At 34.9% G+C, this 16,819-nt stretch overlaps 2 protein-coding genes across 3 annotated transcripts; both read left to right on the top strand.

Moving 5' to 3' along the window:
- The first annotated feature begins 2,760 nt into the window (after positions 1–2,760).
- Positions 2,761–9,045, top strand: LOC127842504 (uncharacterized). The gene is made up of 2 exons (XM_052372034.1): positions 2,761–2,982; positions 7,783–9,045. The coding sequence occupies exon 2, from the start codon at positions 8,227–8,229 to the stop codon at positions 8,923–8,925; it is 699 nt and encodes a 232-aa protein (XP_052227994.1). The 5' UTR covers positions 2,761–2,982; positions 7,783–8,226; the 3' UTR covers positions 8,926–9,045.
- Positions 9,046–13,860: 4,815 nt separating this feature from the next.
- LOC127842593 (heavy metal-binding protein HIP-like) lies at positions 13,861–16,529 on the top strand. Of its 2 annotated transcripts, XM_052372184.1 has the most exons (3): positions 13,870–14,119; positions 15,579–15,632; positions 16,082–16,529. In XM_052372184.1, exons 1-3 carry the CDS (start codon positions 13,951–13,953, stop codon positions 16,483–16,485), a joined length of 627 nt encoding a protein of 208 aa, XP_052228144.1. In that variant the 5' UTR covers positions 13,870–13,950; the 3' UTR covers positions 16,486–16,529. The 2 variants fall into 2 exon arrangements, with proteins under 2 accessions (XP_052228146.1, XP_052228144.1); XM_052372186.1 differs by lacking the exon at positions 15,579–15,632 and having other exon boundaries at positions 13,861–14,119.
- Positions 16,530–16,819: the final 290 nt, after the last annotated feature.

Here is a 16,819-nt window from a genome sequence, read left to right as displayed (position 1 = left end):
GCTAGAATCGTATCAAAAGGTTAATAAACCGTATGATACGATTTAAACCGTACGATACGCTTTCAAGACTTTTGGACCGGTTCGTTCGTTAAACCGTATGATTCTAAGTCGTACGATACGAATCGTATCAGACGGTTTATGACGGATATTATTCAAGATTCAATGTTTAAAAATTAATTTATTCATTGTAAATCGTATGATACGGTTTACGATAAACCGTCTGATACGAATCTTGTAATACGGTTTCGCATCAAACAGTTAAGCGTACAATCGGTCCAAAAGTAAAAACCGTCTGATACGATCGTATTAGACGGTTTATGATCGCAAAATCGTATGATATGGTTTTAGCTAAACCGTCTGTTACGATTGTATCATACGGTTTAGTCTTTAGGACCTGTCCGTACACCATACAGCACAGCGCAAAAGAGTAGTCGATGTTTTACATTATGTACAGTTTGATGTGTATATGATAAAACATTGCCTACATATTTCTCACTTTGTATGTGCTGTCCATCATTAACAATACACACTGATATTACGAAAACGCGCTTGAGTCTAATCAAATATTTGAAAGAGGAATAGGAATTAAACGAAAGGATAATAAGCGGTTTGACTGAGCATTACAGAGTGAGATACCGAATGTTAGGGGGGGGGGGGGGAAGGATTTAATGAAACATGAACACTATTGACGAATAATTTTATGGCGAATCAATAAAACGCACGGATAGCATGGGGCATGAGTGCATAAAGACATGTAATAACGTGAATTAAGAGAAAATGGCAATTCAAATAGAACATATGCCTAGAGTTAATACGGTACCACAAAACTACTTTGGTTGGGGTGGATAGAATTACGAGCCAAGTCGTTCAAAGAATGGATATAACGCCGTTTGCAGCCAGTGTACCTTAAGACCAGCATGCGAACACACACAGTCTGGTCAGGAGCTTCATCGTTCACTAATGAGAAAAACAAGATACTTTTAGTGATTTTATAGTTGACATGGTAGTTGACGAATATAATGCAAAATGGGCAGACTAGTCTTGAGCTGCGCATACGGCATTAAGTCCATTTTCGCATGACGTGGCTTATACTATCGTTGTGGACCACATGAGCGAAAGACTACGCCGCAGAAGGTGAAATTACCACAAAACAGATAGTGTGCAGATATATACGTCAAAATGAACGGAAAGGATTTGCTACAGCAACATAGTAGAAATGAAATGCTGGGTCGAGAAATAACAATACGAAGAATGAGAGAAGAAAATGGGAATATACCTTTAGAAATATTGCAACAAACAGAAATTGATCTTATAAGAATTATAACAAAAGAAGAAGGTTTGACAAAATATGCAATGACAAATGAACTTCATAAAGTGGGCATACGGACTCTGCCATGTTTTGAAGGTAAGCATTCCGAAGAATGGAAGTTTGATGTAGTATGTCTAATGAGGACGGGGTCTTACCCTGACTACACATTGTCACATGTTATCAGGAAGTATGTGAAAGGTAATAAACGAAGCTTCTTTTGACGATCAAACCAGTAGAAGAGGTAATGGAAAAACATTTTGAGAAGTGAAGTGATAAGAGGGAATCGTTCTAGACGCGAAATTAGACTGAATGCTCTTCAATTGGGAACAAGTGCAGTTACTCTTTTCACCCAGCAGTGCAAACGGAGAAATAAAAAAAAGCAAAAAATGATTAGCTAAGGGAAATATTATTTAGAAAAGTTAACGGGCCTTAGTGGTTGGTTTACTTCACTCTACGGCACAAAAATTGGACATTCATTTCAAATATTCATTCCATCAATCTATTAGCAAATCACTTCAACAACAAATAATTCAAACTGCCGTATGTACATCCATAGTAAAATAGGCTGGCTTTGCCGATGTAAACGACGGATATCTGTTTAGGAATATAGTTTTATATAATAATAAATATAATGGAAATGTTTCTTAAGCGGGACAGGTGAAGACCGTTTTAACGAAATGTACAACTCATTACCAACAGATGATATTTATAACACAGTTGACAGTGTTTTCATTCAAATATCGTTAACATTGAAAAACATAATTTAAATGAAATTAAATTCGCGTCGCCGAGATTTTTAGCATGCACATAATTGCATATACTCGGGGGAAACCTGTTGATCTGTATATTGCGATACAAATGCTTATTTTTGTTCTTCGTTATACCCTTATTATATTCTTTAAAATATTTTCACTGGGTTGAGAAATTCACTGATGCTTGAATAACATTATTTTGTTCGCTTACATTTTAATAAAAAAATTACAATTATAAATTGACACCGTATCAAATAGTGAACATAATTAGCTTGCTTCTGCAATGCAATTATACTTGGTTTATCGTTTAATCCGGCGTACATATTTTTATACTTTCACTTAGCACCTTGAACACTTTTACCTTTGAGGTCGACGTGGCGTAATGGATATGGTGTCCGTCTAGCGACCGGGAGGTAATGGGCTCGATCCCCACTCGGGGAGCGTTCTTTAGATCGCCCCCAAATACACCAAGTACTGCTTCTAGGCCCAGGAAACGGCCTCTAGAGCGTTTAAATAAGCCTGGGACTTTCGATGCAATCGAGCTCAAATAAATTGGTTTAAACTAACCTTGGACTCGCTCAGCCTAAGATCAATCGATCAATATCGCTTGATTATTCAACCGTGAACTAGTTCATTCGCGACTATATTTAGACTGCGATTTATGTTTCCGATATCGTGATCGATTTTACAAATCTATTCAATAATTGGGTGGTTACTGTCAATATTATCAGGCGTTGTGAAAGTATTTTTGATAAACAGACATTGTGTACAGACTGTAATTGTTAACTTCAAAAGGCTAGTTTTCCGCAGTGAAAGAAGAGTGAACATTTATACTTTTTTATTAGTGCAGCAAGGATTCGCCCCGAGCCAAGTGAACAAACATGTATCGAAATTACAGAAGCTGCCTGGACGGAACAGCAAGTAAGTCATCATCATAATCATCATCATCATCATCATCATCATCATCATCATCATCATCATCATCATAATCATAATCATCATAATCGTCGTCGTCGAAGTCGTCGTCGTCGGCATCATCGTCATCATCATCGTCACCACAACCACCACCTCCATAATCACTATCGTCACCATTTATATTCAATATCAATATCAATGAAAAACAAACAATTATCAATAGGAAGTAATAATTGACACATTTTGACCTGCGTCATGCGAAAATGGGTAAAATGCATTTTAAAGCCAGCGTAGATAAAGATCAGCCTGCGCATGCGAGCAGTTTAGTCTAGAGCCACCCATGCTCACTTAATTGATCACAAACTATTGTGTAGTTTTTCCCCATTTATGCCGAGCGTCTAGAAAAAAGGTTTTGGCAAACAGCGTAGACCCAGGGTCTGCGCTGTTTGCTTAAAGGAATTTCTGTAAGAAATAGTCTAAATATAGAAATAAATGTACTAGACATCCGTAATTTTGGAAATACATTGATCCAATTTAGAAAGATGGGAGAGTCCACTAGGCATAAATGGGTTATATCCGACAGCGTAGCTTCTGATCGGACTCGCGGACTCGCAGAGTTGTGTGGTGTTATGCTGGATGCATATGGCAAAGGACCAATTTCGCATGACTCGGGTCATTTTAGCTACACTATTCATTTAAATATGACGAGTTTTTTTTTTACCCATTTCACCCGTTCTCTTAACTTAAATCATGGTTATTTTAATCAAGTTAAAAAACTATGTAGCATTTTATTTTAGTAACATTGTTTCGTGTTGATACAAATGTATGCATTTACCGCTTTGCCGCACCATTCAGAGATCGATCGAAGTTTATTCGTAGATCTTTGTAACATTCGATATTTACGCGTGTAACATTTGTTTTGTATTTCTTTTCTCTGAAAATATGTTATTACTGGTAGAAGACTTTGATATAAGCCAAAGCGAAGTTCCACCAATAAATGTGTATTGATATATCTAAGACCAAAATGTTGGAAATAAAGTATTGATTATGAGGCAGAAAGGAATACAGCTTATATAAAAAAATAATTATATGATACATATGCGCATTCAAACATCTAGCAATTAAATTAAAATGCTATTTGATAGATCTTCGATATAGTGAACGAGTACAGTTTTTGAATATACAATTCTTTGTTCAAAACATCTTCAAATATATTTTATTGTAACACTTTAAATATCATTAACTTCTGTATATCTCATTTTGATCAAATATTTAGCTATTATTTCTTAAACTGTACACTATTTTAGGTTCTGTGTAATTATCCTAATGGACATTAAATAATAACCAATCCTCTTATTCTACTCCATATATTAACGTTTCGGCATTGCGCCTTTTATCCAAACAATGGACTACTTTTTTACCTTTTTTTGCCAACTCGTTTCAAATAATAAAGTAAATCGATTGTTCCCATTTCAAATGTCGAACCTACATTTTTTGGCATTTTGCGATTTTGATACTGCGCAAAGCGGAAAATCAATGCGCATAATTATACCCTCAAAATAACGAACTAGTTAAGCTCGATTGGTCATTGTCGGCTCGGGTACTACTTACATGTACCCCGGTTACACTTATGTATACTAACATGTACCCCGGGCACGGTAAATATACTAAAACGTACCCGGGAATTTTAACGCTAAATCAGTCGCTGTCGGCTATTTTTTTTACTTATTAATTTTCATATTTATGTTAATTTTCTGTTAAATGGTCTCTATATTATCGAAACTCATACTCAAAAAGGATGTTGATGCAGATAAAATAAGAAGTGTGCTTCGTAATTACGGTAATCGGTAGCGCGTTTTACGACATCTGTTTTTGGGCGTGAAGAAAACTCGGGCAGAGTAAAATATTGGCCGGGTACGTTTGAGTATATTTACCGTACCCGCGGTACATGTAGGTATAATTACATGTACCCGGGATACATGCAAGTAGTACCCGAGCCGACAATGACCAATCGAGCGTTATTTAGGTGTTGACGAGAGTGATTAGAATGTCGGTACGTGTTTATGTATTTGATACATAATTATATTCTATGTTCGTCAGTTATAATTCCCCATCGCAAAGCTTTACGGGGGAGATTTAAGGACTGTCATTCATTGTCAGTCTTCTCAGTAGGATAAATATATACTCTACCCTTTGCATATTTTCAGGAAAACTGCTTAAATATTAACGATACTGAATGAAATATATGTACCTAGTAGTAATGCCAGCTCAAGTTCAAGGTCAAACGTGAATGCCTAAGTTGTTGAGCCTCCATTTGTGTGTTCACTCGATATCTAACATACCTGTACTTTTTGAAGGATTTATTTACACAATACTTGCCTTAAGTGTTTAGGTAATTAAGAAAAGAAGTCATTCTAACCTTAGGTTAAGGTCACACTTAAATGTATTATGTTTTTGTCTTCATATCCATAATACTTTTAAAAGAATCGACGTGAAACTTTGATCATTTGTTTTGCTCATTGGGACCTTATGATGAATGAATTCATTATAAGCCAGTCATCAAGGTTCCATTTTAGCCTTTATTTACAGTAATTGTGTCCGCTCGGCTCATAGACGATCCCATATGCTCTTAAAAGTTTGATAATGTAACCCTATCTCAAGTGTTTTGATGATGCATACAATGTACAGACGCCAGTCATGCCAACTCCAGGTCAGTGCTACAAGGTCCAATTTTTAGCATGAATTTTCAATTTTGTTGTATATGTCCTATAAGTTCTCACTAAACTTTCATGACGTTTATATCATACATAGGATGGAACTATTAAGCCACAGTATGGTGAAGGCTACCATTTGAAGTTTAAGAGAATCACAACGGAAAATATCAAGGTCTCTTGGACTGTTTTGGTATATTTTGAAAAAAGTATTAAGCAATAATTATTCTAAATTTAAATTATAAAATTATACATAAACAGTGTAAATCAAAGATGTATGTTTTATTCTACCATATTGACATTATGCCTGAGAAAAAGTTTTATATATAACATTAATATTTGTTTGTTTTATTGTTTGTAAAGTTTAAAAACATAGTCCCTATATACATGCTTGTGCAAAAACTTATGTGGTCACAGGTGTGTTATTTCGTTTTGTATATTTCTTTTATAAGAGACGGAAGCTCATAAAGTATGTTGTCATAAATACATCCGCTTCATATAAGATACTATATGTTTCGTACATTTATTGATATATTAAGATGGACATACGATGTAAGTATTTGTTCAAGACTTCAAGTAAAAAATAAACCTCTGTATAAGCTGTGTTGTTTACTTTCTAATAAACATGATTTGTTTACTCCTTTGGTCAGAGAAAATGCTTACATTTTTATATGTTTATGTTTACTTGGACAGGCGTATGAGATCAAAATTAAATGACGCTTACGAATAAAATAATACAATTTTATTTCAAAATAGGTTGTAATAAAAAGATTTAATAAGTACCGACAAGCATAAAAAAATGGTATATTTTATCTGTAACTTTCAATTCAGTATGTTTTGGGCTTATGAAGGGTACTTAACGTCTGGTATTTATTAAATAAAATATCAGCTTATTTTTTAACAGTTCTTTTTTGTTTTACAAATCAATGGCCACAATATTTGATTGTTTACTCACATAACGCATAGCTTATAAGACAGTTTATAATATATTAACTTAATTTAATTAATCAAAATGAATTATGTTAAAATATGTTAAAAATAACTAATAAATGGAAAAGTTTAAATAGTATGTATTACTTTAAATTGATGCTTATACATAGTCGCTTTACATATGATATGTCGGGTGCTTCGAACAGGTTGGATTGACAAGTTTGGAGAGAACACCAGTATTTATTACATGAATCAGAAAATAATAACTATTATTAAATCCATGTGCCATACTTCTACTCGATCCACCGACAAAATATCAGTTAACTTGAGTATAGTGTTATTTTATTGGAAAAATACTTTAATTGTTTCTTTCATTTATATAACCAATTGGTCTTTAATTGATACATACTCACGTTGACTCGTTTAACTAAAGTGTTACGTTTTTGTCACGCGTTTATTACACGTTTGCTGCTAATTAAGGATATCCACGTGACGTGTTAATGACGATCAACTCGTGCCATTAACTGACACTTGCAAGTGGAGTATATAAGTCTTGATACATAACTCGTAGTAACAAAATAGTAGATTTTCTCTTTAGTTACTTTCGCTGTTTCCATACACGATGAAAATGTCTGGATTGCACAAATGTGGAAAGGAGAACTCCAGCTATTTGAAAAAGGCGAGCTTCGATCAAAGATCAATATAAATTGAATGTTATTTTAATATGGAACTTGTTTTTACATACTGCAAACTGTCTTGTAGACTACATCTGTTGACCATTCAAAAGGGAAATATATCCATTACCATCTAACATTTTTCTGGAAGTTTTTTTTACGTAAATACCAAACGAAGCAGTGGCATATTATAATAATACATATTTAAAAACGTCAGCTTTTAACGTGATCGCATTTAATATTATACACAACGCATTTTTGCAAGTGGTTCAAGACAAGTTGCAATTTCATACTCGAACGGTGTTGTTCAGTACATCACAAAAGGTGAATTTACAGAAAGAATTGTACATATGTAAATAATTAATTAACTACCGACGAAATATTACCATTATCATAGAATTAAACTCAAAATTTGCATAATTCAACATGGTTTGCTATTCACGCATCTTATATAGCTCCAACAATAACGCCATGGGATCCTGTGTTTTCAGATCCGGAAGCCGCTGGTGGAGAAGCAGCGACGGGAGCGCATGAACCACAGCATCGACCAACTGAAGCGGTTCATAGCGGATACCATTAGAGAGTAGGTAACGCATGTATGTTATTACTTATTTAGTTAAAAATTCAAGATGTATGTGTAATGTAGACATAACGGACCAACTGTCGGTATTTGTTGCGGAAATAGTTACTCAATCAACACCAGCATATTTCTAATAAAAGTAACTATTAAGACAAGGTCATTATCTCTGTCATCATCACCGCAAATTGCACCTGTTTTGCATGTGGCCAAGTATGTTTTTGAATACAAGTCTTATGTGTACACATACAAGTAGCACAGGCAAGGCGTAAAGGGCTCAAAATTAGTACAATATGTGTGTATTACATTATCATACAGTGAAGTTAATTTGTGAAATTATTATGGATGTGAAGCCTACATGAACTATCCACAAAAACCGGTAATCAGCATAAATATCATACATACAAAAATACATAAACATTGTTATACGTCTTTGTTATATTTCCCAAATGCACAATACAATTTTTATTCGTATCCCCATACGTTTCCCATGACGCGTGAAGACAAGGCTGACATTCTAGACCTCACAGTTTTCCATCTGCAGCACCAACAACAGCGCCAAAATTCAGTATCCAAGACAACCGAGTCGATAGCCTACACATCCGGGTTCCAGGCTTGTGCAAGGGAGGTATTAGCGTACCTCACCAATCAGAAATATGCAGACCCTAAGACGATTAGCGCAATAAGTGGCCATTTACACATGGCGCTGAAAGTTCCTCAAAGATGTGTCCGAAATCAGATGCCCGGAGAACATAACATGTCTACACCTGTGAGGGCAAATAACGTCAGGAAATTGTCGTCATACCCGCTGAACACTCCTGGTGTTTCACCCATTGCCAATCAAAACCTGCTGTCTCGAGAATACTCCGATGGTTTAAGCGTTCCTGCAAATAATTATCGACTCGCGTATCCCAGCCACGATAGTTCAATAGACTCGTGTTACTCAAGTATGAACGTCTCATCATTGGAAAACAGTGACGTCATATCCGAACCAGAAGGCGTTGTTTCTATTGGACATCGGGACACAGTTGGACACGTGATCAAGGAAACATTGTGAAGCCCATTTTGATGCGATGTGATTGTTTATTTTGTTGATATTTTTGTTAAGTTTGCACAGGGACCTATACAAACAGTGTAGGTCCCTGGTTTGCAGCGGTTAAATCCTCTATTAATAAATCATCATTTATTAATAAGTTGATAACTTGTTGTTTATCGCTTATCATGCAATCAGTGTGATTAGTTTCACCAACGACCCACTCGATCATGAGAATTCTTTCATGCACCATTCCTCCTAAAGATAATTCCATATCAAGATAAACAAATAACTATGACAATTTAATCTGACATACGAATCGTGTGTTCGGTTATTTATTGGCTCTACACGAAAATTGCAGTCCTTATCTTCAATCTATCAGCATAAAGACACGTCTGAACAACTTAATCTATTACTGGGAGGCATTAAACGAACGAGGGTTTACTAAACAACAAAAAACTGGTTTTCCATTTTGCTTTTATCAAAGATTTTGATGGACACATCCGTGATTTAAAACCCATAGTTGCAAATACTTTGATTTAACATGTTATGATACTGGTTTTGTGTTTTCATGTTGCTTGGATACAAACATGAAAAACTCTACTGATGAACAAGTTTTTCAAAACCAACGACTGTAGCAATGTGGGGGAGGGGTGAGTCAACTACAGAAGAAGGTCGTAATAACAACGACTTTATTTTACGATTTAAAGTCGCAAATGACACATGGGATCAAATTAAACTACTTGAAGGCTAAGGGCACATGCTCTGAGAAGCTTACGTAAAACATTTCGAATTAAATGTTGAATTTTTATGACAAAAAATCTTTGCTTTGAAAGGTTAGTTTCAAATAAACTCGTTCCGGAACACTAGATATATAATTGTAAAAATATGTATTATATCATACTGTTTTCTGAATATGTGTATGGATGTTTATTTAAAGCGAGCGTGTACTATTTAATGTATCATAATATTATATTATATAATTCATGCGCGTGCCGTATCGACCGCACAGGATCATCAGGTTAGACACTTTCCGCTTTTATGGAATGTTTCATTTAAAACAAGTCTCGTCTTACCGAAAATCCAGTATAGACCGAAAATATCGTCCATAATTAAAATGTGAGGACTGCACAGGCTAATCTGTGACCACACTTTAGTCACATGCATTACAGGGGCCTTTTCGCGTTATGTTAAATTGACAAAATTAAAAAAAAATGTTTCAGATTCGCAAATTTTCTTTGCAGAATAGATTTGTGAGGAAACAGTAATACTGAACATTTACCATGATCTAAAATACCCTTTTAATATATGCCTCTTTTGACGATTTAAAAACCTGAAATTATAAAGCGTTGCAACGCGAAACGATTTAATAATTTGGGGAGTTATGTTGTTAAATGTTGTGACACTACGAGGATTGTTTATATAAAATATAAAATACAACTATTATAGTATGATGAAGGATGGTCGAGTGGTCTAAGCGATAGACTTTTACTCCAGGGGTCAGTGGTTCGAGCCCAGTTGAGGGTTACTTTTTTCTTTTTTTAATTTTATTCTTGTATTTATTAGAGCGTTTGAAATCCAATGTTTACATTTATCAATATGAAGCATTTACTGACAACCTGTAGTGCATGCCAAAATCTTTAAAAAGGCCTTTTAAGTACGGGTTTTTCCCCGAGCGAGACTCAAACAAAGATGCTGAATCGTCCATACCTCAAAAAGTCACTTAAATGTACAAATTGGTTAAACATATAATTGAACCGAGTAAAAATTGCCAATTAAGCAATTGCTTTCACAATAAGAGGTTGGTCTTATACACATTTGTTTCTTATTTATACGCATCTCTGATATATAACAATTATTATTATTGGCGATTAATTGGCACATGTTGTGCCCTTATATTAGATAACTATACATTGACCTAATTAATTATGCGTAGATAAAAAGATGTCATATTCATACTCCGTAAAAATCAGGTAATGACGGTCTAGAAGGCTATCACACATCGAGGAAGATATCGCCTTAAACTCTTAAACGACTTCAGACTTATCTTCGGGCGTCCATCACTTAGAAGCAGTCCACAGTCCATTTACATAGATATATATATATATTTAAAGCCCATGTAAATATGTTTTTAGGGTCTTTGAATCGCAATTGAGAATATTTAGGAAGAGTTTGTAAACACTTGTGCTCATGTTGTTTTGCCATATTGATGTGTATATATGTATTTCTGCGCTCGAGGATGCATTATGTGTGGAAGCTGACTCAGCACTCCAAGCAAATTAATTTATCAGACGCACACAAGTTTGGGTGAATGTTGAATTATAGCTGCCATTGCTAGCTTTTTACACCTTCCTTAACGGATTTTAGTGTTTGGTGCGATTTTGTGTTGTTTGGGAGAAGCCGGATCACCTTGAGGAAACCCCACCTGTCAGGTACGGTGACCACCAACCAAATTAACCCTTTGCATGCTGGAAAATTTTTCGTCTGCTAAAATGTCGTCTGCTGAATTCCTTAAATTAGCATTTTCTTCGATTTTTTTTGTGCAAAGAATACTATAAGAACAGCAAACAGTTGGGATCCTGATGAGCCGCCACGTTCTGTGGCGTCTCATCTGGGTCCAAACTGTTTGCAAAGGCCTTTAAAATTCGGTTCCAGCTCTTAAAGAGTTAATATGCTTATGGGATTGAACCCGGGTCGCCTAGGTGAGTAGCACATTGGCCCACCACAGGGCTAACCGGACAGCCTTGTCAGCAAATCGTTTAGTCATGGTGCTTTATATATTTTGAATGTTTAAATAGACTCACTTCTTAGATTAAGCGAAAAATGTCGCAAATACAACAAAATATCTTATTCAAAGCAATTCACCTTTGCTTTGTGATTGTGTGTGTACTTTTTAGCATCAAAAATGTTTTCCGTCACCATGTTTAAATGCTAGCTATGCCCTTGCAATGGCACCACCTATAAACCAGTCTTATCTCATTTGCCGTTCCTTTCTTCGACAGATTTTTATAAATTGTTTGACACCATGTATTTGTGTTCTAAACTCGCCATGTTTTATATGCTAGAATTCAACGATTAATATCGAACAATGCGTTTAAAAAAATTGACGGATGTAATATTCACCATGTTATCAAGCGATATAGAACAAAGCAGTTTGATGGAATCTGTTGTTAAATACATTGAAAGCCCACAAACCCTCAAAATCAACGAAAATTGTGTACAATATTTCGAAAAAATAAAATTAACACATAACAAATCAATGTTCCTTATAGAAATAGCAAAGATTTCAACGCTAGATGTGGTCTGGTAACATAGAATTTACAAGATATAAAATGCTCTTTTTTGCGGGATGATATATTAAACAAATGTTCATTTAACAAGTTAGTTTTCGTGTGTCGTATGAATAGATATCGGTGCCGAAAATTAAAATGGAATAAAGTGCTCCGCACACAAATTAGAACGAGCATTATGTATCTCTTTAAATCTATGTTACCAGGCCACATCTAGCGTTAAAACTTTGGCTATTTCTATAAGGGACATTGGCTGTATATGTGTTTACTTTATTGTTTAGAAATATTGTTTTATTTTAGGAATTTTTGTAACGTTAAGGCACGTTGAAAAACAAGAAAGATTGCTACATTCTAACAAGAAGCACACACATTTACAAATTAACGGATTTCTATAACGCCGAGAGTTGAATATTATCACAAGGAAAGCTGCAACAGAAATTATTAGGTCTGGTTAAATGAAGAATGATTTATTTTTCATTGATATTTCCCCATAAACGATAATGGCATTACATAGACACTGCAGTGCTCCAGCTAGGCCTACATGGAAGGGCGCCCCGCCCTGCCCTTCCGAAGCCCCGCCCTGCCCTTCTGATGCTCCGCCCTGCCTTTTCATAAAAAATAATATACATAGTATATAAATATATTTTAAAGACATATTTATTGTTTATAAATCTCTTGTTACATTGTAATTAAAGTATTCCTCATTTTAGACATTTTATTTGCATGGTTTAATAATAATGGAAATAATATATCCTAACAATTATTTATAACATAAAAATTAATATGCAACGAGGATCATTCCAGATACGACTGTGCACTCGAAAGTGCCATTTTGACACAATTTGCACTTTGAAAGTACTCTTTTGACAAAATAGCCACCTCTGTCCTTTTCAATTTTTTTTTAAATTGTAAACGTGTTAATTTTTGGTTTATAGAGATCTTTCATGTATTAAAGGGATCTTTTCACGCTTTGGTAAATTGACAAAATTGAAAAAAGTTGTTTCCGATTCGTAAGTTTTCGTTTTAGTTATGATATTTGTGAGGAAATAGTAATACTAAACATTAACCATGCTCTAATATAGCCAGTATATGCATCTTTTGACGATTTTAAAACCTTAGAAATATAAAGCGTTGCAACGCGAAACGATTGAATAATTTGGAGAGTTCTGTTTTTGTCGTTAAATTTTGTGAAACTACGAAGATTGCTTATATAAGGTATAAAATACGTGAACGATGTGTACTCGGCGGAATAGCTCAGTAGGCTAAAGCGTTTTTACTTCAGGACTCTGGCAGGACTCCAGGGGTCACTGGTTCGAAACCTGCTCCGGGCAATGTTCTTTTCCTTTTTTTAATTTTTTTCTTGATTTTTTACTGGAGCTTTTACGATCCAATGTTTACATTTATCAATATAAAGCATTTAATGAATAAGTTAAAAAAATGCCAAAATCTGTGAAAAGGCCCCTTTAAGCTTTCGGTGTTTTTGTGGTGTTGGTCGGTCTGACGGCTAGGAGACGGGCAGACATATCAATACGTGAATGTTGTGTGCATTTTAAAATGAATAGTGTTATTTTGCACACAGGAAACAATGTACCTTTAAATATTCGACAAACAGTTGAGGACCTAGCAGTCCAACTATGTTTGACTTCGTTTAACCCCAAAGAACAAAAACGATGAAAGTCAAGATAAAACACGCACGTGTCTGTGAACGCAACAGGTAGCGGGAATCGATTCCACAAACGAAGAGTATTTAAAGAGAAAGATGTTACGTTATGCTAATTTGCAAATCATTATGCTGAACGTCGCTGTCTATTTCCTGCTTGTGTTGGCTGTTGACTGCACCGTGCCGAGCAAACGGTTTATTGTAGAGGTCGATCTTCCGGAACTTTTGCAGCGATTGGATGGTTTGACAAGTACAGTGAATGATTTAAGTAAGTAATGCACTTCTAGTATATATGTGTTTTTTAATAACGCTCTTTCACAAATAACGCCGAGGCAAGTGTAAGATTTGTTGACTTATAGAACCTGTTTTAACACACCATGCGTTGTTTTAACCGTTCCAATGCGTTCAATCCAGTTTTATTCTTTTTATTTTCTTTCTCGTGTCCATTAAATGTAGTGTGTGTAAATAAATAAGAACCGCTTTCTATTTCCATTTTTTTTGTGGTAAATTGTTGATTATGTTATTAGTTTTATTTTATATAATTTGATGTTAACAAATAAATTTGACATCTTGCGATAGATTTTGATGAATAATATTGATGTTGTATTGTTTCATGTTAAAGGGACCGTCAACCACGAATGACGAAAAAAGAAAAGTTCTAAAATACTGTATTTTTTTACAATTATTAGTTTATATTGATTAAACTATCACGACTGGTATATTGCATTACTTGAAGAAAGTTGTTAAGTTTTCATATGTTTAGTATATTCGGTAATAAATTTTATTGGGTACAAATACCAGGTAACTATAAATAACGCAAGTAGATCATCATCGTCGCGTGGTAAGTCAAGGAATGCAAAATGTGCATGCGTATTGAATTGTTTATATCATATATATATATAATGATCAATCTACTTGCGTTATGTATAGTGTGAATATCGTTATGTCACCTACTTTCGTGATGTACTTTCGATTTCACATCGCGAAATTTTATTACCGTATATACTGAAAATATGATTTTTTTTTCAAGTAATGTAATATACCAGTCGTGATATTTTAATTAATATAAACTAATAATTGTAAACAAATACAATATTTTAGAACTTTTCTGTTTGGTCATTTGTGGTTGACGGTCCCTTTAAGATGACTTCATTTATACGCCTGATTGAATGCAAATTTTCGTCGATGGGTGGAGCATAGCTATTAATTTCTTGTGCCACTGATGTAATTCCTACCCATTGTTTATCCGTGACCGTTGCCGTTGGCCGTCGATAGTTAACTGTCATAAACAAAAACACATTTATGTCTTTATTGCAGTGGATTAAACTGGTGTGCATCGCATTTGCCAACTGTTATTGACATTTTGTCATTACATGCATTTAATTAGCTTTTTACAGTGTTTGTGGCTTATATTCAGTCTAAACCTTTTTATTTTAGCTCGATTGAATCAAAAGCCTCAGGCTTATTGTAACGCTTTCCGGGGCCAGTACTTAGTGTGTTTGAGGGAGATCTTTAGAACGCTAGGCGAACACCATATCCATTACACCACGGCGACATTGAAATGATATATTATATATTTATATTTATACATACTTATATTGCTAACATTTATACATGCATAACTCTATCTGCGTTCCATGTCTAAATGAATATATTATTACAGCTCAACACACTGGCTTCATTTTGGTTATACATTGTGTTATTTTTTTATTTTGATTTTATGACAGAATTGCAGAATGCAGACCTTCTACGGAAATATGATTACTTGCAAGTCAAATGCAGTAAGTGATAGTTTTAACACAAATTGACCGAAAGCGGTGAAAGGGTGATAACAAATAATGCTTTTTTCATCCAGGAAACACCACATTTCTTATATGCAGATCTCAAGAAAGGTTCAAGGGCTTCACGTCATGTGTAAACATACGTAATAACTACAATGTATATTTTGTAAAAACTGTCTGCTTAAAAATGGGATGAGCGACAGTTTTATTGGTCGGGCAAAGCAAATCAATTGGATAAGTGCAGAATTGATAGTTAGGTAATTTGCGTGCACTTACGTCATGCTTATAATCATTTAAGCGTTATTAAAAGGTATAATTGCACATACATTGAACACATATGTACGTTATATTCGAAAAATGTAGTAAATTTAAGTGTAACCTATTTATCGATATGATATATTGAATGAAACATTTTCTATAAGTAATTCATGTCATGCCTATTCATTCAGATCATCCGCCGGTGGCATTTAAAGCACACCTAACTTCCCCTATCAGTCCAGGTGCAAACCAGCGCATCATTTTTGATGACGTACAACTGAACACCGGTAACGCCTATCATCGACACCTAGGCGGATTCCTTGCACCTTTGAATGGCACCTACCTGTTTTCGGTTTCTGTCTGCTCGGACAATGGTCATTATATAGTACTTGATTTGATGAAAAACGCCGGCCTTATTGGGAGGGTACTAGCAGGGGATTCTGTCTACAACGACTGCTCCTCGGATACTTCAATTGTGGAACTGAATGCAGGGGACGAAGTGTATGTTCAGCATCATGCGTCAAGTGGAGATTATGTTAATGCTCATCAAAATATACTTAACAGCTTTACCGGTGTACTTTTACAAATACTGTAGCTTTTATTGGAGGCACAACAACTTGATTAAACTCTCAAACAGTCCGTGGCTTTAATTCATTATTTCCTAATGGCTCTCTGCAATATGTCGTTTTCGTTTAAAAATGCTATTAATTGAGTAATTATTCAGTTCAATGTTAACTTGACCTTTGGACATAGGACCCTTGCATTTTTGCAATAACTCTATTCAACAGGGTTCACATGTGAGGCATGTTTTAAAAAATGCTGGTTGAATGATAAAGTTCCGGTCTTCAGCCATTATGTCTCAACGTCTATATTTTGAAGGTTATTATCTCGTATATCTGAACTAGAGACATATGCGTTGCAAAAAAGAT

The sequence above is a fragment of the Dreissena polymorpha genome, chromosome 8 (assembly GCF_020536995.1).
Source record: "Dreissena polymorpha isolate Duluth1 chromosome 8, UMN_Dpol_1.0, whole genome shotgun sequence".
In the NCBI taxonomy this organism is placed as follows: Eukaryota; Metazoa; Mollusca; class Bivalvia; order Myida; family Dreissenidae; genus Dreissena; species Dreissena polymorpha.
The sequence above is the reverse complement of the archived record's forward strand: the minus strand, read 5'-3'. Positions and strand labels throughout refer to the sequence as shown.